Below are 23,170 nucleotides of genomic sequence, written 5' to 3'. Positions count from 1 at the left end.
AAACTAATCTTGCACATTTCTGGATATGTCTCACATGATGTATGGAAGGATTCACAGCATAGAATTTAACATGGTCAAATAGTTTTATTCCTGTACACCAAGTCTGCCTGGAGAGTCACTTTGGCAGAATCTCATGACTCTGTACATCTTTTGGGTTTGGCAAAATAAAAAACACATTCACTTTTACAAGTTAGCCTGTCCACGTCTAGGTCTGTATACACTGAATTGGCAGTTATGCAACAGATATCTCTCAACACTCAAAAGTGCACGAACTGCCAGGCAGCTTTGATATTAGGGCTAGTATGACTTGCATACTATTCTGCCATACAGATAGGCCTACAGGTCTTCCTAGCATAAATCAGAGTTAGTGTCTCATTTGCTTCATTGCAAGATGGTGTGCAAGACACAAGTTGATGATTCATTTTCCCGTAGGCTAGTTTGCACCTTAAAATAGAACTGATTTGCAAAACAACTACAAATTCCCATAAATGTTTGAAATGGCTCTAATTTGAGCTAGGTCAAACCATGGCACAAATCGAAAAGAATTCAGAAAAAGGAAGGAGGCAGGATCAGAAACTTTGGGGTGTGCATTGGTGAAATGTATGTTAATAAAATATCACTATGGCATTCATTTACTCCAGGCCACAACTCATAATGGACTCTCTTTTAATGTCTCAGGTCCTCAAAATTATTTTACCTGTGTGATTACATTATACATAACTCTGCCAGCCCAAGAGTTCAGTTGGAATGCCATGCACAAGGCGAACCATGGATTAACAAAAAAACGGGGATGGCATAATTTATTAGTTGACATCAGTCTCCATGGCCCTAATAGCATTTAAGATAACAATTCACAACTCCACTCCCTCCCGTAGTCTCAGTTGACAAAACAGCTGTGCTTCACCGGGATTTTATTAGGTGTGGAAGAGTATTGCGTTTCCCAAAAAAAGATAAACTTCCTGTTGCACCTGTCAGAACTTTTGGCTGTCTTACTGGATTAATTCTTTGCAGGTCTCCAGTAAAGCTGTATATCCCTGATACAACTGCAGAACAAGTGTCTGCAGGTTTAATCCAAGGAAGTAGCTTTGAAGCACGAGGCCCCTGCTGCGCAGTTCAAAATGGGTTCAGTTGCTCTCCACTCCAATCTCCTGCCCACCCCCAAACACACACACCCCCAGCTACTCTTGCTCTCATATTAATAGGCGGGATGGGTCACAGATTGAGTGGCTCTCTCTTTGAATCATGAATACTCTTTCATGAGAATTTAATATGAAATTCCATCCTATTGTCTTGAGATTTTTTTTTAAGAAAGAAAGGTTGTCAACTGGAGATGAAAGTCACAGGCCTTTCGAAACTTTCATAAAACTAAATGCTCATCTAGGTTAGGTTACCTGAACAGGTTTCTATTAACTATTAAGGCATACAATGCATGATTTTTAGCCTCGCTGTGGTTCTCTGAAAGTACGTAATAACTGAGATTGTCAGTGCATCATAGATATGCCTCAGCATATTTATTATATTTTCATGTAAAAAAAAATCCTTCATAGTATACCTTTAACTTTTACTGCAATGTTAGCCAATTACTGAGTCCCAGTTCTCACAAAGCTTTAGGCTACATTAACCTAAGTGAATGTCGCAATAAATTGATACAGAATCAGTCAGAAAATGTGATTTCTCTTATATGGCATGAACGACTGAAAATTAAAGGCTAGTAGCAGCTACACATTAGTATATATGTGTGGTGATAGGATGACCACTTTTCCATCCTCATAAAAGATGCCTCCCCTTGAAATTACTCCTCTCACTGTTTATGTCTCCAGTCACATAGCTTGCTTGCCATTTCTGTGAACGTGAGCTGCCGTATTGTCTTTGGTAAGGCCAGAAGTACACTACACAATGTTTTATGTCGTAACATCGCAGGACGTCTCGCGTTTACCGACCGCAAATCCCATCTCACCGTCTTTATTGAGTACACACTATATGACGAGGCAACAATATGAGGTCGCACATTACAAAAGGACGATGAGGGTCAGGCTTTTGGACATGTTAGCTGCCAGCTAAAAGAAAAGAGAGGGTTCCCATTAATGAAGATAAACTGACAGCAGTTTTTGTCAGTGTCTTCTGCCTACAGCCCATGCACAGAGAAAAACATTAAAAAGAAGAAATTGAGCACATTGATGGTTGAGGTCGACGTGGCCAAAACTGGATCTTAGCAGGGACGTAGGAGTGATTTTGACATCGGGGGGACACATTTGCTCCCCAGCCCCTACCCCCGCCCACCCCCACAATAAATATTATAGTTAGTGGAAAAGTTAATTGGTATGAAAGGTGCAGACACAAGCTAGCCTCATTCATCCTCATCCGCAAGAGTTTGTTGTTTCTTTATTATTGTATGTATGTGAAATATCTCCTAGTGGGTAATAGGCTAACAGTAAACATCCTTATGAGAGCACAACAATGTAAGTATCATGTTTTATCAACTTAATTAGACCGTATTTAACACACTGATATTGAAATGCGTGTATTAAATGTATCACGAACATTCTATTTTTCGACACATAACTAAATGCATACATAATGTGCAATAAATGTGTCTTGCACAGAGTGCCGAAGGGGCATGCCGACTGAATTTACAATTATACATCATGAAAAATCTCATCTGTTAACCTTTCGGTAACATCAGATCCGTAACATTAGATCTTTGAAACCTTCTCTCAAAGACCCTAATTCATGCTGTTCAGAGTAGTGACAACCATATGAATGTTTGCACTGTGAAGAATTAAGACAGCAGTTAATAGTCTTAAATTCCCAAGATGTTCATGATGGCATTTGAAATGACCTTACGCTGTACAGGGAATTGATAAATGTTAATGGTTTATATTTAGTTTGTGCAGAACAAGACTTAATTCTCTTTTATATCCAGTTATTTGCATGATATTAAGACTGCAGCATATTATTTTGATAAATTCAGCTGGTAAAAGACAAATTGGACCAGTGCAATAGATTACATATATTCATTACATTATAATATTCTTTCCCCACAATGAGAATCAAAGCGATTTGTGGGTTGCTATCATTGAGTGACTGTTTACATGTGTGTTTATATGTACATGTCACTGTTTGAACCCACTAGTACCTATGCAAGATACAGATATATATTCATCCATTATCTATACCCAGTTATCCTGGGTAGGGTCACGGGGGTGCTGGAGCCCACCCCAGCGTGCATTGGGTGAGAGGCAGGAGTACACCCTCTGACTAGTTTAAAAATAATTCTCCTTAAGCAACAAATGAATTGAAATGGTCTCAGCAAAAATGTTCCTGGATGGACTGGCTGTTAGTGTGTTTGTGAGACAGAAAATTGTTTGGAAATGAAGCATGCTTTATAAAAGTACAAAGTCTGTAATTATATTGCCTCCAGCTTTAATATCAAAAATTTCCGAAACACATTACAGAGCACTACTCTAAGAGTATGTATTAGAGAGAAGGTTCTTTGAGAGAAGGTCTGAATCTTAAGCAATCAGCCCAGTATTGAGTGCATATTATTTTGAGTACAGTAGACATAATAGGTTTGTAGCAGTTGTCAAGGGTCTGTGCTGATACGCCTTGATGGTGAGCAGGCTGATGTTTCCGTTAGGGCTGATCAATTTCATTTCCTGTCTTTTGAGGCTTTCGGTAAATGCAAACATTTCACTTAAAACATAGTTCTTTGTGATTAATTAAGAGTGAAATTAGTTATTTTTGCTATATACTCATGGCATACGGATGTGAGATAAAAAGATGAATATGGGACATACAGACGGGTGACAAATTAAAGGTAAAACCTGAATGAATGAGTGGAGAAACAAAGCAAGTGCACTGTATGATGCAGTTAAGCCATTAATGTCCTATGCTCTGTGGCATGTATAAAAATGCTGAGCAGGCCCAGTTCTGACCATAGTTCTGACCATAAAAGCAAGACGGTTCTGACCATAAAAGTGAGGCAGTTCTGACCGTAGTAAAGGTTTTGTGGTGGAGGCACACGAAACCCCCAGAAGCCATTTTTGTGAACCCACAAGGGCTCTCTCAGGATAGCATCAGCCCCTGCTATCATTACTGAGACACTGGCTTTCATGAGTCACTCCTATAATACAGACCTCTTTCGCAATTGATTCAGATTATAATAAATGGAAATCATTGGTATTAATGAATTGAGAGAGGAGAAGGTTATTCTTTTCATGAAAAAAAAAATGTTTTATTTTTGTGAGAACTTGAACACAGACCTTGAAAATGAGAATGTGGGGATGTGTTCATGGGTTTGAACTTATCTGCACTGGAAAGTTTTTTCTTACAAAAAATTGTGCATTCTGCTGAATGTTAATGAAAACTAGATTTCTATCAATAATTCATGTAGCCAATTAAAGAGCACACCTTCTTCCTCCATGCCATTCAGAAAGCTCAGAAATCGGCAGCTTATCTGCTGTATGATGTGATAAGCAGCCTGGTGTAATGTGTCCATTTCTGTTATAAACTCATTGATTGGGAAGCCCTTCAGCTTCACTAGAGGAGTTCAGTGGAGAGCTGCTGCCTTAATCTGTCATGCTGAGACAGTCCAGATGAATGTACCATCATAAATCCTGCAGTCCCCTGAGGAAAATTGAATATATCTGTAAATATACTGGAGTAAATATATTGTAATGGCAGGGATCCAGCAAGGCTCAAATTCTGTTCTCCATGGGAGGCTGCTGTGCTAAGCTCTGCATTAAAGGTGAATTCCCCATGAGCAGAGCAGTTGGGCAGCCTCATGGGCGTATCACTACAATATTATGAGTATTTTGCAACACTTCATTATATATTGCAACTATACAACTTATTGCTGCTTTAAGATATTACACTGCTGTCAATTTTTTTTCTCCAAACAAACCATATGTTTCTGCGCTGTGTATTCAATTTCCATAAGGGATCAGCTGGCCCACAGCAAACGCATGCTCAGTTCATTGTTGCTCAACCAATATAAATTTCCTTGGAAGCCAAACCAAAGTTGTGAAAGAGAAAAATCTGCTGTTGTAGCAAATTGTTCTCCATAAAAGTGCTGAAGCATTACTCTCTTGGAACACTCTCTACTGTAATTTCCTGCAAGCACTTAACAGTGAAAGGGACGGTATCTCTGGTCACTTTGGTATCTCTGGTCACTTTTATTGGCAATAGTAACTGAGTGGAGCCCCAAATGAAGATCACTGTCACCCATATCAGATCTGCTTGCCAAGTAACAACTTTTGTGCTGTGGATTTATATTAGCACTCACTTCTCTATATATCATTAAAGTCACATCTCTGTAGTTATATGTGAGTAAAATACAAAACGTTACAGGGCAGCAAGAGGAACTTTATCCCCTTTCCTATTTATCAAGTCTTACAGTAATGCCAGACCTCTCCCACCTCTGGTAACCTTGCCGTTCCTTCCTGATTGGGTGTCGGGTGAGCCGAGTCACGGATAAGAGCATCTGCTACATGGCTAAATGTAAATGCACCTGTACATGCTGACAACGGCTGGACACTTCAGGCTTGCTGGCAGAGTGGGCTAGACCAAGAGCCAGTCTCTGGTAAGAGCCAGTTTCCCATCTTTTAGTGGCTGTTGGCTCCTGTTACTGGTAGCAGGAAAAAGCAGCTTTCCTGGCTTTGGTGAGGCTCCTGGGACCAGAGCTTTTCCTGGTTTCTGTGGCATGAACCCATCTGATGTCAAATTATGCCATAAAACAAGACAACCTTTTATTTATTCATTTATTTATGTTTTTTGTAATGTATTTCCCTTTGTATGAGCCTACATGGGATAAACCCTATTATCTTCTTGGTCACTCCGAACAGAAGACAGACCACTGTACCTGCTATTGCTGGAAACATGAGTCCTTTCTCTTAATGACCAAAGTATGTATGAGTCATTTGCTTACTTTACTGTAGGTGGAAAAAAGGTTTTTGGGCTTAAATGAGTGACTCACATTCGCAAAACCGGCATTGTGTTTCCGGAGGTAACACAGTCTTTGATTCTGTTATTGTTTCAGGTTTTTGTTCACCCATCTGTCTTCTGGAGGACTAGTTTAAGTGTCAGTGGTTTTAGTGTGAGTTTAAGTGAAGCTAAGATCAGATTTGCAGGGGTTTGTGTGGACACAATGGAGGATAGAGTCTCACTGAAATTGAAACCTCTGTTACACTGAATGGGGTAAAAACAAACTATTTTAAAACAGGGTCAAGAAAGTGATGTCACGCCAAGAGACATCACAGGTTGTCTTAGAAAAAAACTCCAACTGGCTTTGGGGAGGTATTTCCCACGACAATTTCTCTGAGGCTGCGTCTCTATGGAAACTGCAGCGGCCATCACTTTGAGAAAACAATTAAAATCATTCAGTATGTTCTTGTTCCTGGAAGCTTTAATAGTAATGGTGTATGCATTTATGAATAAATGACACAAGTATATACATCTGATGTACATAAAATCATTTGTAACTGAAATAAAAACAAAGCTTTTACAAACAGTTTCCAGAACATGGGTCTTTTATAAATATTAAACCACAAGGAATGTTATCTTTACTTCTGTCTTTAACCACACTTGAATGGCTCTTACTTCCATATATAATATAAATAATATATGAATATTAAAACATAACGAAACAAATAATTTAGTAAATACTCTGTCCCTTTTTTTGAAAGTGTGGATTTATAATGGGGCAAAGTTGAAAGTGCATATTTTTGATGAGGGGTGGATAGACACCAGTGTTCTATTTTACTTTTATATGAATGGCTGTCAAAGAATAACTCTTCTAAATCCAATTTTTTTTGTTGTATTAAGATTAATAAATAACAAAAAAATAATACTTAAGAGGGTACAACAGTGTCTTGCTAAACAAAATGTTTTCACTTTCATAACACCACATACTTTCACACATAGGTATTTTGGGTGTATCTAGGTAATTTCATTTTTTTTTTCTTGTTTTAACAAACACAGACACTCTTGTTTTAAAATATAATCTCTTTAGTTGGATGGCTTTGGTTCAAATTCAGTAAAATATCTGATACATGTTCTCGAAATTATCGAAATGGAAGTTGAGGGCTGTAAGCATTCTGGTGATACAATCTACATTTGGCCAGTTTTTTGTCTTTTAAGTCTAATCTTGCAAAGCATTGCTATACATTAATAGATTAGTTTTCCTGCAGGTGTAAAGAACTGTAACAACAAATGCAGGTTGTTGTTTGAGTAAGTTGCCTTAAGATAGTCTTGCTTTTCACTTATGCACTTTAATATATACACATACATCTTGCTACGATTATAACAAGGATCTATCACATATCGCTAACAACAATGTTGCTATTAAGCATGAATAGCTATGAGAAACATAAACAGTAGCAATTATGAGCTTGCGCTCAGTCCTTCACCAGTGCTGTAATATAGCCACGCTAAAAAACTTCTTAAAACGCCACTCTGAAGGAGATAACCTCAAGTTACCATGAAGAATCAGGTCCTGTCCTGCTCGCTGCTTAGCTGTGGAAGACTTTGGAGGTGCCAGGGTGCAGTCTCCGGTAGAAGAAGAATCCCATGCCGACCATAACGATGCAGGCGAGGGCCAGAATGCCGACAGCCACGCCCAGACCAACGGAGGCTTCAGCGTTGTTGGACTCAGACAGCACTGCACACCGAGGAGAAGGTATAGCTTTTTAGTGTTCCCCAGAGACGGCAGTGGCGATAGCATCTTCTCAATCAGAATGATCTACTCGCTCAGTTTGCAGACAGCCAGTGCGTTATAGTCGACTCATCCCACTCTGTGTTCTTAGCAAAAAGGCCGGCTGTATTTCAGTTCATTTTTCTGCTAGTGATTTATTCCCCTTCAATGTCCATTTTAACTGCTTCCTCCCTTACATAACAAAAATGTGTTTTCCCATATATGGAGAGGTTTATAGTATTATATAGTATTAGCAGTATTATATTTTAAAACATCTAGAAAAATATATTGCGAAGTATACAAGAGATTGCCATTTTCCATATGTTGTAAAAAGTAACAATATACTGATCCTAATATATTACAAAATATATTCATTTAAAGGGTCTCCAGTGGGAGAGGATACCATGCTAACCACTGTATAAATGTTAAGTCTTTCCATATATTCAAATATATCATTTCAAATTATACAAACAATATATTGGTATGTATTTCAAAATATATGTAGAGTCCATCCATATATTCAAATGTATTATTTCATATACTGCATTATATCTTTAAATTTATGACCATTTACTGTATGTTTGGCCCATTAGAGCTCTCCGACAGTCTTTCCCCCTGAGAGGCCTCTATGTTGCTGTTAATCTTGTTTCTTGTGATGTGCTGTTGACTTTGGCACTGCAATGCTTGCTGCTTGCCCAGTTCAATGTTGTGCAATTATAATTTGTTCTCAACTGAACTGTCTGGTTAAATAAACATTCCATAAATGAATAAACAAATAGCTCCAACCCTCTCTACCACCTTTAAATAGCCTCAACAACTGAAGGGAGTGAAGTTCTTTTTCTGTTTTCAGACCCTGTGCATCTTTGCTCTTGTTTGCATTGTAAGTTGCACTGGATAAGAGCATCTGCTAAATGCCAGCAATGTAATGTAATAAAAAATGGTCTAACCATCCCTACAGCTAGAATTACACAGATAAATGGATCAAGTCCACTGCATTGTTTTCATTCTGAAAGGGCAGACTGTACAAACAAGAACTAGCATTATATATTGTTGTTAATGTGTATCATCTCACTATAAAAACACTGCTTCTTTATTGCTAGGCCATTCTCAATTCGGTTTGCTACAATTGTTGAAACAAAATGGTGATAATTTACTATGAAACCATCCACCTTGTTTTTGAGTGGAAGGGTCGTATGGACTGGCTGAGAAATACTGCTCAAATAGAGGAGATATTACTGCATTAAATATGAATATAGCTTACCTTCTTCTTTCGATGTTTGAACTGAAAAACAAACACAAAAACAAATAAAAAATGTTATTTTGAAATGTATATCCAGTAACATCTCTGTTCAGTTTGAGAATTTGTAAAATACGTTTTTATAATAAATCACTGTCATTGTCAATCTTCTGAGCTGCTTATTGAGATTGACACCATCCCTTGTATAGGTTCCCCCTGCACATTACAATTCATCACATTGAGGCAATGGCTGTACCAATATCTAGAATGGGACTGAAAATGATGAAATGATGCAAGGTGATACGACTGTTAATTAGTCTGCACATGGGTCACATTGTTAAAAACAAGGTCATGCCTTTATGGTGTCCATTGTGCGCAGCAGGCTTAGACAATAAGAAGGGACATGTTTTCAAAGGGGGGCGGGCTGACAGAGAATGTAATGTGTAATGCAATATGAGGTGAGACGTGGGAGCTCCCAGGTGCTCTTTCAGAAGGTATTGTATGTCTTAATGGTGATCCTAATGGTGATGGAGTGTCCCCACGTGATGAACACTGATTCCTGGAAGCTAGGTACAGTTGTGCGGTGGACAGTACCCACTGTGGGAGGGAGAAGATGGTAAAATACTAATGGATGGTGTTAAATGGACACAAGGAAAATATTGTATGCAAAAGCAATGTCAGGTATTTTGTTTTATGGAAGGACTGGAAAGCTGGAATGGAGAGTGAATGAAAGAGAATGACAGGTTCACAGCTGGTATGAAAGTGTACCTAGATCACCTGCAGTGAACAGCTTTTGTTTTAATCCATAAAAGCCGGTGTATGTTCTTGCTTTGGCAGATAAGCTGCTGTTGACCGGTATGTTCGTGAAGGCTCATTCTGTTTCATGGTTGTTGGTTTTCATTATACTGTGCTGCATTGTATTTTACATTGTGTGTCGTAACCTCTTGCCTGCACTCCCCTGAAAAATGTATTTTTTTTTAAGAAAATCTAAATGGAATTCACTTGTATAAATAAAGGACAAATAAAAATAAAACCAAAAGGTGCTTGTTGTGTACTAGTCTTGGTTGTCCAAGAAAAAGAAAACATTTTAGTCCTGTGTTTAAAGTGTGTACGGTGGTGGAGGAAGAGAAAGCAGAAGAGGTGTAGGCACATACTACTGTCTGATTTGGTGATGATTGGCCCTCCACTGATGGTTTTGGAGTCGGACAAGCCGTTTGTAATGCCAGTTGAATCCGCCTCTCTCTTCTTCCTGTTACATTGCTGTGGGTAGTAAGAAGAAAGGTTTTAGTATTTATGTCTTTGAATAGGTATGAGAGTAATTAATTCCAAATGTTCGATTAAACTTGATTCATTTCATTGTTTTTCAACATTCAGGGGTGGTCTGAATTTTAAATAAACTTAAAATTAGTTTCTGTGGGCAAATGCCAGAACTTGAACTTAAAAAATAATATCTTGTTGTATAAAGTTATTAATGTGTTTTGCATTAGCCGTTATTTTTCTTACTGAAAGCTTACACCATTCTGACTTGCAACTGAGAGAAATTGTGCTAATGTGATCTCATGCATGTTTTGGACCATGGTCTCCGGTAGCCATGGTAACATCACCTTGAACGAAGAGCAGGTACTCCTCTCACACAGTCTGGTGATGCAATGCAGGTAGTAGGTGGAGACAGTCTCATTCTGCTGCTCGAGGAAACGGAAGGCTGGGAATGAGAACCGAGCACTTTGACTCTCTCCGTTCACACTCATCGTTGTCATCTGGTCTCTCGAGCATCTTTTATATAAAAAAAAAAAGATAGGCAGTTGCGGAGGAAAGAATCAATTCTCATGCACTCTTTTTATATTTTGTATTCAAATGCATACTTTAATTGGCTATTGTCATCATTGATTTTAAGAAGTAGCTACACTGATGTTTTTGTATCCGAGAGGAAACTATGACTTTCATAATGAAAATCAGTCATTATGATCCCTAGTGGTAAGGCTATGTACTACACTATACGGGAACACATCCTTTTACTGTCCCATGTGATTGGGTAATTAACCACTGGAAAGAAAGTAAATATTTAGAAACTAAAATTGAAATACTTAGAAACACCTCCTCTATTACCTATCAATTCAATTGACTCTCTTGTAGTTATCAAAGATTTAGCTTGGTCATAGTCTGAGTATGATTGTTTACTTCCTAAGAATTTAGACAATACTTACTTTCTAATAGAGGTGTTTCTAAGAAAGTATTATTTCTAGGAAATACACTGTTAAACTCAGGCTATAACCAACCTAAACCTTTGATTACTACAAGGTAGCTACTTGAATTTATAGGTCTCGACTAATACAGGAGGTGTTTCTAAGTATTTCAGTTTTAGTTTTTTAGTATTTACCTATTTTGTACTAGTGGGAATTGCCTGTGTGCCTTTTTACCATGAATTTACCTGGTAAATACCCGGTACTTAGGGGACTGCAAAAAAGGCAACATTACCCACTATATTATATAAAACTCTTAGTGTAGTTCTGCCAGATGAAATAAATGTACTAGAATGTGTTCCTTTGATGAGGTGTACACTCACGAGACAAAGAGGTTGAAAAAGGTTGAGTTGGTGGGGTATACAGATGTGGATGCATAGCATCGGTCCAGAAGCACATTGTATCTGTAGGCAGACAGAGAAACGTGGAATTGTTGTGGATAACATCATTGTTTGATCAGTTTTGCCAACACAAAGCTTCACTGGGTAAATTAAGCAAGCATAATGAACCTTACTCGGAGGTCAAGTTTGTCGCCTTGACTTGCACATAGATATTGGTCCTCAGCTCAATTCCCAAGGGAGGAATGGTCATTGGTAAGGTGTATCCTGGATCCTGGAGAGTGGCATTGAGATAAAACATTATGCGTATTGGCTAAATATGAGGAGCAGCTCACTGTAGAACAGAGGACGGTAATCGCAGTTGGCTACGACTCCTGTCATGTCAGACGGGTTTTATCCCTCTCTTTTTGCCAACACTTAATCGCTTTTTGAATGGCATCGTATTGTGTTGCTCACCTTTCAACCTTAAGAAATTAACCTGTATTTACTGAGCGGCTGCCTTGGTCAGCCACTTAGACTTTGCCCTGTTAGAACTGTAATGCTATCTGAGTTGGCAGCCTGACCGCGTGCCCATGTCTGTCGGATTGGCTTACGCTGAACAGCTCGAGGCTCAGTGTGCTGATGAAGCTCCCATTGTTGTCTTTCACCGCGATGGAGGATGCCGACCTGGAGGGAGAAGATGGGGAAAGGAATGGGGTCATGCTCACAGGTATCACAGCAGGCAGTACAATGTCTAGTAAGCAATACAGTGATCCTTCAGATAAGTTCAAACGCATTCAAATAGGTAGTCCCAGCACCAGAATTACAAGAGCTTCAATGAAAATGCATAGCATTGATTCCCAGTCTGTGCTTCACCACTTCAGCCCAGTCCCTGCTGTTTTTGTAAGGCCAGCTTGTGCTGGGACTCACGGACTGTTGCTGTAAGTAAGATTACATTATTACCTCTTCATTTAATTGTTTTCAAAACTAATGTGGCAAATGTGTCCATATAGCCTTCTACAGATAATGCAAGACCTGTATAAAAGGGATGTGTACAACTGATTGCCTTATGACAAGCTTACACATCAATCTGCGTGTTGTTGACCAGGTACTCCAGAGGGTAGGCGCAAGAGTAGAAATACTTCAGTTCTGCATTGTAGGTGACGATACCGATGGTGGGATCATTTGACCGAATTACACCACTGATGTTGACCGTCTGGATGTTGGAGAAATCTGAAAATATCCCAGTGCCAGCCGCGCTGGTCGTCTGAAGTGAACAGGGACACAGAGCGAAACGTTTACTGCCAAAAATTTATTAGCTTTAATATGGTCCCCGTTAGACTTGGTATAAACTTGGTTTGTTTATTTAACACTGAAAATGATGTGCAGTGAACTTCGAGTGCAGTGAACTGATAGATGTGGAAAATAATCCATTCTGAAACATGCCTCCTCTATAAAAAAAAAATGCAGTAGTAAAGTAAAGTCTGTAGGTTTAATTATAAGATCCATTACGTCGTATTATTAGATCCTTTATACAACCTCCTCGTCACTACTTAACCACAGCAGCCAGAAAGCAGACAATTCAAGCCTAATTAGGGTTTCAATGATGACAAAGTGAGGGAAACTTTCATACCTTAGGATCTGTCAGGAATCAAAAACCCACAATCATCAGACAGAGATACAACACTGAAAAATGCTAATGTGGCTCCTAGTTTCTGAATATGACCTGTTAAGAGTTTATATAGTGTCCGGGAGGGACTGTACTGTGTGTACTCTATTGGAATTATAATCACCCTCTCAAGGTTTATTTCATACTGAAAAATAACTCCACCATGCTTGCCATCTCTCAACACTATAGCACTTACTCTGAAGAAGCTGCCACAGGCATTGGTCTGGTTCAGTGGGAATTTGAACCGCACAACTGGGGGGTTTGCAGTGGAATCCAGGGTCCCCTTGCAGTCTGGATTATTCTGGACATTGTTCATTACCAACAGCGATTCATTGTAGCCGGTGTATATGACTGGGCAGACGAGGATAGCCAGGTCGATGGTGGTGGTCCCACATTCCACAGAGATGTCAGTGTACTCTGACGAGATGGAAAATATGCAAAAGAGTGGTTAAGTGGTTAAAGATTTCCTTAATACTGGGTTTCAGAACAGATTTCAATAAATTTAGGGAATATCTACATAATATAATGCACTCTTATTTAAAAAGGATCACGCGTCCTCTAAATTAGACATTCATTTCAAAAAGACGTTTGCCTTTCATTTTCTTTACATACTGAAAATTAAGTTGTTTCAGCTGAGTAAAATAATTTATCCATCCCTAACCCTGACAGATAAAAATCCAACTTTACCATTGACAGCAGCTGGAGATATGTCATGCAAATTTACATAGAAAAAAAGCACACAATGGAATTCCAGCTTTCTCGCTTGATTTGCAGGAAAGCAATTCAGCATTTTTCCAGCCCAAAATTAAGAGTAGTTTTACCAACCATTGTATAGCTGAAATAAAGAGATAAGCCTTGTACCTGGACGTCTGTATCCTGCACCACAATCAGTGCTGTTCAGAGATTGGCTGCTTTTGATGAATGCCAAGGCGAAGATGAAGAAACAGAGAAAATGTATTGTGTCCATCTTTCCAGTGCCCATGTCTGTACAGATATAGAAGGTGCGAGTAAGTCACTTTGACCGACTTCTCAGTGAGTATTCTGACCAAGGCAAGGAAGGCGAAAGAAGATATAAGGTCTTGAATGTGCTATTAGAGCACTCTATTCACCTTGTCTCTGCTATGTCTTCCCTAGACTTTGTTAAGGTTAGCTATTGCCTTTCCAGCCTATGGTGACATATGCCGATTTTATACTGAGAGCTTCTCCATGGGATTGGACAGAAACAAGGTCAGTGCAGTTTGGCGTGGTCGCCCCGGTCCACTTTGGTTAGAACAATATTCACTTTTGTGGATAAGATGCCATGGACCTTCCCTGAAGGCAAAGGCTGAAACCTGACACAAAGCTACGTGAGAAACAATGACCAACTGGCTTTGTGATTTTGTTTAAAATACAGATCACCTGGGCATTCTAATATGAAACTTAATGAAGTAAGCACTGATTCCTTTGGGGACACAGACAATGCTTTGTGTTCCCCCTTTTTTACAGAACCCATAACAATACCGTTGTGGCCTTTATATTGAACCGGTGATTCTGAGAATAGACAAAGATTTAATTTGATAACTTGACATTTAAAAAATAAGATCAAAAGATACAGTCCTTGTGCAGGCATTCTGTTTGAGAAGTGAAAGGTTGAAAGGCCAATAATGAGCCCATAATGCCTTGTTTTGTAATAGGAATATGAATATGACGTACTGGAAAATTCTCTCAACCTGGAAGATTTTGGTTAGTTAGTTTGGTTAGCTGGTGAACTGTAAAATTATTCACAATTGTAAATGTGGTTTCTTTTTGGATTAAAATATTTTTTATTTTTTATTTGTTTGTGTTTTGTTTTAGTTCTCTAAATAGGTTCTCTAAACATGGAGGGCTGGAACAATAGTTACTTTCTTACGTGCATTGATAGGTATGCAGAGAACAAAATCAGGCCTAGCTCAGTTATGCTCAATATTAGCTTAACATCAGCTGGCTAATCAATACCTGTCCATCACTCTTACATTACAAAGGCGCTCAATTAATTATAACAAATCAGCAAGCTATCTAAAAGGGGAGAAATGGACGTAGGAGTCTAATTAAAAAGTAGGAAATGCAAAGAATAGGGGTCACCATACAGTAACCAAAAACCAATTCTTAACTGACACCACACAAAAGTATAAGTTATTATTGCATTTAGTAAACAGTAGCAGGAGCATACAGTCTATAAGAATGGCAGTTTGATTGTTTTTTGCTTTTAAATTGGTCTTTGGTTCAGCTGAAGTTGTTCATCGATTTCCTTTACCGTTCATTATTTTATTGTATCTACATTTCATATCCTGTCTTGGGTGGAATAAGTTGAGATACATTTTGATGAAAGCTTTCACTATCTGAAACTGCTCTTACTGTATAATAAACTGTATTTTAACGGTTGAAGATGAGATGTGTTTTAAACAGATACTTTAAAGAGGTTGCTTTTGCCAAGGTGTGCTGTCACAGCTTCAGTTATTGATAAATTCTTGTGGTTCTGCACAGGTCTGAGTTCAGTTACCTGCTCCTTAAGTCCAACATTGACTTTTTTAGCTCTGAAGGAACACACTAAATGATGTCAGCCTGGTAGAGCCAATGCATTATTAGAATACATTAAAAGATGTCACAATTTCATTACAGTACAAAATCTCTCACAGTGTTTTTAGAATTTAATAATTCATCTTTTCTGAGGGGACTAGGGAATTCACAATAGTCCACAATTGTTTTGTGAATACCGCAGGATCACTGAACCATCATCAGTAATGTTTATGTACTCTATTGAAAACTCTTTTTTAAAAGAAGCATTTATTTGTAGAGGCCACTAAAACTTCAGTCCATTGAGAAAACAAACTGGTTACAGTATGCAGAAAATAGAACAGTAATATATTCTGGATTACTGAACAAGAAATTCAATAAAAGTCAGTAAAATGTATTGCTTCACATGCTGTCTTGAAATAGATATGAATTTAACCAAGAAATGATTTCAGTTCAGTGAAATATTTTCTGCTCATGGACCTGTTCAAAATGTTAAATAGCCATGGTATTAAAGGGAGGATTGTGTTGCACGTCAGCATCAGTCATTATGAAGATGAATGGGAAAGGAGCTGTTGTTATTCTTATATTTTGTATTGAGGGGAGTGTTCAGGTAGCCTTATGATTACTTTCTTCAGTTTGTTATTTGGCATTAGATGCATTTGCTTTTGATAGAGATAAAGTTGGCACTCAATTCAAGTGTCACATCCCACCGGAGATGTGAATTGGCAACCATTTATCATACATACATGTCTGACTCTCTCGACTGAGGCCTATTGGCATGACCTAATCTGTCAAAGTGAAAAGTTCCTAGCTACTTAATTGTTGATCCTGCAACCTTTGATTTACCATCCCGGTTTCTGAATCCCTACATCACAGCCACCTCATATAGACAGCATTTGTACAGACACTGTATGTGTGTACAGTGTCTCAGTATTGATGTGCATGAGGCCAGGCAATCTTGTGTTCATTGTTAATGATGCAGTAAGGATGTTAATTCTCCGGTGTGTACAGAGTTTGCACTGCTTTGCCCCTTATAAATGTCAGGTCCCTGCTAGAACAACACTGGAGTGTTAGTCTGAGTGCACATGAGGTCTAAAATCCTACATCAAGCAATTTTGTCCTATTGTTCTCCCTGTCCAGCAATCATTCAGGTGAAAAATCTGGCAAAACAAAAAAAAGACCTTCTCTGTTTCACATCAGTCATTAAGGTCTTATGCTGGTATTGTGCAGAGTGGGGACTGCTAATTTCAAAATCCCCTTTCAATAAGGCACTTGCGAGTTACAGTGTCGGGTAGGAAGATATGACCCTGTCAGGTTTCCTTGGCCATTCTCCCCATATAAATGGGGCAGTGGATAATTCTTTGTAGTCGCTGCTACTTGACTACATTTTCAGCAGAACTCCTCTGCCACCCATGCTATTAGTGAGATGGGAAGGTCCATTTTCCAGCATTTCACTTATAATGAGGCAGTCAGAAGAGATGTGACATTATCTCTCTGCCTTGCTGCTGCCATAAAAACCTCTGATGATTCCAAGGAAAAAAAGTTGTATTTTTGAGCTGTTAATGAGACAGTTTTGATGGAATCCACGTGCCAGTGGCACAGTCCCGTGTGCTGGCTTGTACCCTTTTATTCCCTGTCCTCGCATGTGATTTTGGCTGATGCTGCGGATGATGCCGTCTGCTAAGCAACTTCGGTGCTTCTCAGACTGACAGGCGAATGTGCTGGGGAGTGCCGTTTCCCACTTTACACCCACAGCTACAACAGTGCCCAGGCACTCCGCCACGGGCAGATGCCAGCTCTCACTGAGCGCAATGATTTTTACACACCGGAGGCTAGCAGATCAAATCACTACCTTTCTCCTATGGCCACATCATATGCAGCACATTTATCTGTCTCTGCTCTCCCATCTCTGGTTTTTTCTCTTGTATTGTCTTTCCCTTGTGGTGGAAGAATATGGCATTACAAGCCTAAAGTAGATTTGAAAATATGTATGCGTTATATGGAAGTGAAGGGAAAGTATCTTGTGAAAGAAAGGATCGCTCCTGGGCCATTTTGATTGAACACTGCCACAGCCCAGCAGGCATTCCAGACCGTTTTGAAGCTCAAACTTTCAAAATTCCAGGTGGGAGGCTAAATTGGTTCAGACAGGCAGTAATTAAGCGGAAACTGGTTGTTAAATGATTGTGTGAAACAAAAAGTTTGCAGGCACTTTGCCGCCTAGGATCAGGCTCAGATAATTGAGCGGTGGGATAGGTGTAAAATGTTACACTAAATGACTAGAACAACCACGGCAGCCACTTCAACAGCAATGGGCAAATATATGCTAAAATTTATTCGGTTGAAAATACAAAATACCTCCCGAAACAGTGGAAGGTAACCTATAAAACCTAATTAGTGAAGTTTGCTTGAATGGTTTAAGGTAACCAATTGCCTTGAGCCATTTGAGTTGGTCAACTAAATAATAAGTGTATTCTATATTTTCAATATTGGTGTAAGTGAAACTGGAATTGTTGTTGTTGTTACACTTATGTAAACAAAGTAAAACTTAATCATATAAATGTAAACTGCTTAATTCACTCAGTACCTGTGATTCATATGAAATATTTGTAAATACTCAAAGTCCACATGCTCATGATAATGTGGTAGACAAACTGCACAGCTCTTCTCTTGCCTAGGTACTACATCTTCTTAAAAACATGCACTCTTTTAGCAGCAAAAGAAAGATTTTTGTTAAGCACAATCCAAGGGGGTCCCACCCACACAAAGTAAACTCTCACATGGTTTAATTTCACCCTTAACTCAATAAGTACGTATCTACATTGAAGCTACACTGCAAAGCACACTGTAATACTTGAATGTTTTCAGCAACTTTAACAACATTTATTTTGCAATATCAGTATGAATCTTGCTGTGCCGCATAGAACTCTGGGAAAGTGGGCGGTGCTAACTAGAACAGTGGCGGACATCTACATATTTTCTTAAATTGTTCTTCAGGATGAATAATATTGATTTGGAATGACTAATAATTTATTAAATTAAGTAGTGCTCCTGGTCTATTCTTTATCGTTTAAATAAATTCCAACAAAATGTTTAACAATATTTAAGCAATGTGATTTGTTGGTAATTTTATTGAGACAGTGTAACTTTTTTGTTACTGTCACATTTACAAGACCACTGAATTACTGAGTGTACCCATGTTCTCTGCGGCCTTCCATACAAATACATGTAGACCTAGTACATTATTACTTGGTCTTGACACACCTCAAATATCTATGTTTGGGAAATAAGCTTTTTTCCACACAGAAACTGTGAAAACATAATGCAGCTTGCAAATGTAATAATTTTGTTTAAAGACAGGTAGACAGACAGACAGATGCACACACACACACGCATGCATGCACACGCACACGCACACACACACACACACACGCGGAAAAGCAATTCACCCCAGTTACATTGTGTAGCAATTGCTTACATTTTCTGAATTGTTCTTGAAATCTGCTAACACAAATTATATTCAAGTTTATTAAGTGCTATTTATAATAATTAATCGCTGAGATGTTGGTTCTTAGCCAAGTTGAGTGAATTTAGTTTCTTGTAATATCTGACTAACATTTACTTAATTTGTTCATTGAAATACTCTGTAAGGTTTTACAGTGTGGAAGGTGGAAAGACCATGTGACTCTCTGTTGAGCTACCTCTGGGCATCTGGCACATCTGGCACATCCTTCCTCATGCTGCACTTCCAGGTCATGTCTTGTCTCTGTCTGTTCTGGGCCCCCAGGTGCTGCAAAGAGCTTCCCACTGCAGTCATGACAGCAGACACCCTGCTCCTCTTTCAACACAAACTCACCCCTTCAGACTGCACCTTGCCCACTTTAGATACCCAGTCTTTTTCTTCCTTTATCTGGACTTACTGTTGGATTGGGTTATAGGTAAAGCTGTGTAACCATAGGTTTTCTGCCTAGTGGTTCCATTTGTTACAATACAAACTATTGGCGGTTAGGTTAACATTATGCTTTGTGATCATTAATGGGCGTTTGTGCCCTCTTAGTGATGCTGCATTTTTGTATTCAAGAGAGTAACCCTGATGTTATCCACTACTGTACTCTGGATAACAGCATCTGCCAAGTGATTGCTATGTAATGTAATGGTGGGGCCTGCTGACTCTCAACCCACATACAAGTCCCCCGGTGCGGCCAGCCGTGTGATTCCCCGCAAAAGGCACTTTCCGTACTGTGATCTCATCTCATCTGTAACCCTCTCTGCTTTCCCAGTCTGACTGACTGTCTGCACTCCTTTAAAAAATAATGGTGAAGTTGACACAGGTGTGTAGGCCATACAAAAAAGAATCGAGCAACCCACATTACGTATGAAACATAAAAGATATGATATGTGTATCTGGAATGCATATATTTGAAAACATTGCTTATTCCTGCACTTTAAACACCAGCCTTTCCACAGGCCACAGCTGGGTTGGTGGGGGGGGGGGTTATATTACTCTTGGTGATTGATCAGTGAATTTGTGGAGGGCCCCTTCATGTACAGGGTCTATCCATCCATCCATCTATTATCTATACCCGCTTATTCCTGGATAGGGTTGTGGGGGGTGCTGGAGCCTATTCCTGAGTGCATGGACCGAGAGGTAGTAATGCACCCTGGGCACACCGGCAATCGATCACAGGGCACACACACCATTTACTCACCATTCACTCACACACTCGTACTTATGGGCAATTTTTAGAGTCTCCAATTAGCCTACATGCATGTATTTGGACTGTGAGAGGAAACTGGAGTACCCTGAGGAAACCCGCGCAGACACGGGGAGAACATGCAAACTCCACACAGAAAGGCTTAGGCCAGGATTCATAGGTAGAGTGAAAATAAAAAGTAAAACCCCTGCGGGATCAAGAATAAAGGGATATTGCATAAACATAGACAGGAACTTACATTATGCACTCATACACACAGGGCCACAAATACTTAGAATAAAGGAAATGTTTATTAATTCCCACTGGGCCTTAGTCACTGTGAATTGCTGTTCTTCTTTGTTTGGCAGATGTTCATAAGGGTTTTGCACTCCCAGCGCTAATTCTGAGCAGCATATTACTTTTTAAAACCCTCAACTGACGTGAATAAGTGATGTACTCAACTGACTAATTCAATGTTTTCGATTTTATTCATTCTGCACTCTTTAAAAAAATAACGGTGGAGATGCAGGTTGATTTGCAGTTGATGCAGGTGCATAAACCATACATAAAAGAATCAAGCAACTCGTATTGCGTATGAAACATGAAAGAATTGAATATGCGCATTTCAAATGTGTGTATTTGACAACGTTGTTTATCCCTGCTCTTGAAACGCCAGCCCTTCCACAGCATGTCCCTCGGAGATCCCTTCAGAAATACTGAGCTGCCATCTTCCCTTCAAATGCACAGACATATTCGCTGAACACCGCTAGAGTTCTAGCTTTGGCCACAGCTGGGTTGGCTGTGGGTTATATTACTTTTGGTGATTGATCTGTAAATTTGTGAAGTGTCCCTTCGTGGACAGGGTGAAAATTTTTAAAGAAAGCCCCTCATGGGATCAAGAATAAAGGGATATTTGTTTAAAAATAGACAGGAACTTAGGTTATGTACTCATGCACACAGGGCCACAAATGCTTAGAAGGAAATGACTAATTCACTCATTTTATTCTTTCAAGCTCTCAATTTGCTGATTGTAGGCTTCAGTTTCATACTAAGCACTTAAATTATATGTTGGAAACCGCATATTTAATTTTCAGATTCTGCGTGAATTATTCAAGTAGAAATTGTAACTTTTATGGTTCTAATTTAGTTAATGTAAAGTGAAACTAACTAGGGCCTGCTGGGTTGAAATTAGAGCATTACATTTTTCCATTGACCCACCCCCCCCCCCCCCCTTTAGGTGCTTAGCACATTTATGTCACCATACATTGTATTCAAAGCTAGCAACTTCCAAGAGACGTCAGTTGGCCTACTTCTGATTGTCAATTGAGAAAAGCAAAAAGGTTTTATGAGTCTGGTTATGGGTTGATATGTCCTGGTGATTAATGTGCTGCATTGTATCATAGTTTGGTCAGTCATTGTTGTCTGTTGTTCTGGTGTTCTGTTCAGGGGAGAATTTAAAGGAAGGGTTATTTCTAGCAATGTTAAAGTGAAATATGATTCTATACTTGACAGCGGAGACTCTGGGGTCAGAAACGGCTTATTTCCATCAGGGCTGCGTCAGAAATTTGGGCGTTGGCCCCACGGAAGAGGGTAGCTCCTCAAAGGTCTTTGCCTAAGTCTATGGAAATTACTTTGTGAAGAACTGTTTTCCTCCTGTTTGTTTATTTTTCATCTCGTTTTGCATATCAGCGCATATCTGCGCACTGCTGTTTAACCATAGAACATTCACAAACTACGCAAATGCACTTGGATTTTGGACTATCGCACAAGCTTCAGAAAATCTGCTTATTTGGACGGATACTGAATGAAGCGCATTATAATAGAGCAAGCTTTCTTACCCTATTTCAATCACTAATGGTCTCTATACAGATTTAACAAAACTTAATATATGACACACAATATGTGCTCATTTTGAAGGAGAAGGGGCGTTGGCGTCAGGATATGGTGAAAGTAACCGTGGAGACGTGAACAGAGGCACGACTAAACAAGGGCACAGAGTAAATGTCACGTAATGTATCTTCTTTCTCCACTTAGGATTCAAAGAGAGGCTAAGCGAGGTCCAGCTTTTGTGTTCAGCAGGTCCACCCAGCACTTCACATCAAGGCCCTCTTCATTAACCGTCTGCAGAGACACAAAGGCCTGCTCCCCACCAGCTCCATCGTAGCTCATGTATGAAGAGTCCATCCACCTACGCTCATGAAATGCACTTTAAATACAATCTAATAATAATGATGAAATGTAAAAATGGAAGTAATGATCCAAAGATATGAGTATATGTTATTATATTTTTATTCATGTAATTGATTATGATTATCATCACATATACATTTTTGGCCAGCGTATTTCATTGAGATTTAAAGTTATTAAGCTTTTGTAGTATTTAGCCTTTCTGTGTAGGTGACCTTTGTCTCACAGCAATGGTAAAACCTTTATCCATGGGACTGAATTAAAGAAAAGCCATAAAAAATACTTGCCTGTTTGTTATCTCGGTAAAGGACAAGTAAGTTTAACTTGAGCAAATGTCCGTTTAATAAAACTGTATAATTAACAGACCGAGGAGACACAGCTGCACTTTTAAATCACTTCATTCTTTTTTATTGTCTTGTGTTTTCCTAGCAGGCAATAACAGTTTTATGAGTCAAACACTTTACATTTTAACACAGAAGTTCCTTATTAAGGATTCCAGACAGCACATGAGGAGGCAGCAATAGGGAAGCCATTATACGAAATGTTACAACCCCCCCCCCCCCCCAAAAAAAAGCAGAACCAACATATAAATTGTTAGAAAGTTTAT

At 39.1% G+C, this 23,170-nt stretch overlaps 1 protein-coding gene and 1 long non-coding RNA gene across 2 annotated transcripts in view; one reads left to right on the top strand and one right to left on the bottom strand.

Annotated features, from left to right (window-relative positions):
- The window catches only part of LOC135263311 (uncharacterized), a 28,917-nt gene extending 5,795 nt beyond the window's left edge, over positions 1–23,122 (top strand). Inside the window, exon 2 of the long non-coding RNA XR_010332438.1 lies at positions 22,411–23,122. This is a non-coding gene — a long non-coding RNA (uncharacterized LOC135263311). The remainder of the gene's footprint in view (positions 1–22,410) is intronic.
- si:ch211-103f14.3 (zona pellucida-like domain-containing protein 1) lies at positions 6,386–14,299 on the bottom strand. Its single transcript, XM_064351186.1, has 10 exons — positions 14,015–14,299; positions 13,350–13,570; positions 12,567–12,751; positions 12,099–12,171; positions 11,682–11,779; positions 11,491–11,571; positions 10,532–10,700; positions 10,082–10,187; positions 8,952–8,972; positions 6,386–7,657 (listed from the first exon to the last, which is right to left on the bottom strand). Exons 1-10 carry the CDS (start codon positions 14,133–14,135, stop codon positions 7,509–7,511), a joined length of 1,224 nt encoding a protein of 407 aa, XP_064207256.1. The 5' UTR covers positions 14,136–14,299; the 3' UTR covers positions 6,386–7,508.
- Positions 23,123–23,170: the final 48 nt, after the last annotated feature.

The sequence above is a fragment of the Anguilla rostrata genome, chromosome 9, assembly GCF_018555375.3.
Source record: "Anguilla rostrata isolate EN2019 chromosome 9, ASM1855537v3, whole genome shotgun sequence".
In the NCBI taxonomy this organism is placed as follows: Eukaryota; Metazoa; Chordata; class Actinopteri; order Anguilliformes; family Anguillidae; genus Anguilla; species Anguilla rostrata.
Note: the sequence above shows the minus strand (reverse complement) of the source record. Positions and strands in the feature narration are given on the sequence as shown.

Excerpts from the sequence above, each read along its gene's own strand:
- si:ch211-103f14.3 (XM_064351186.1), bottom strand. The coding sequence starts at position 14,135 with ATGGGCACTGGAAAGATGGACACAATACATTTTCTCTGTTTCTTCATC. Across the intron at positions 12,172-12,566 it reads AACAACACGCAGATTGATGT|GTCGGCATCCTCCATCGCGG; the intron begins GTAAGCTTGTCA and ends TTCTCCCTCCAG. Across the intron at positions 11,572-11,681 it reads GCGACAAACTTGACCTCCGA|ATACAATGTGCTTCTGGACC; the intron begins GTAAGGTTCATT and ends GTCTGCCTACAG.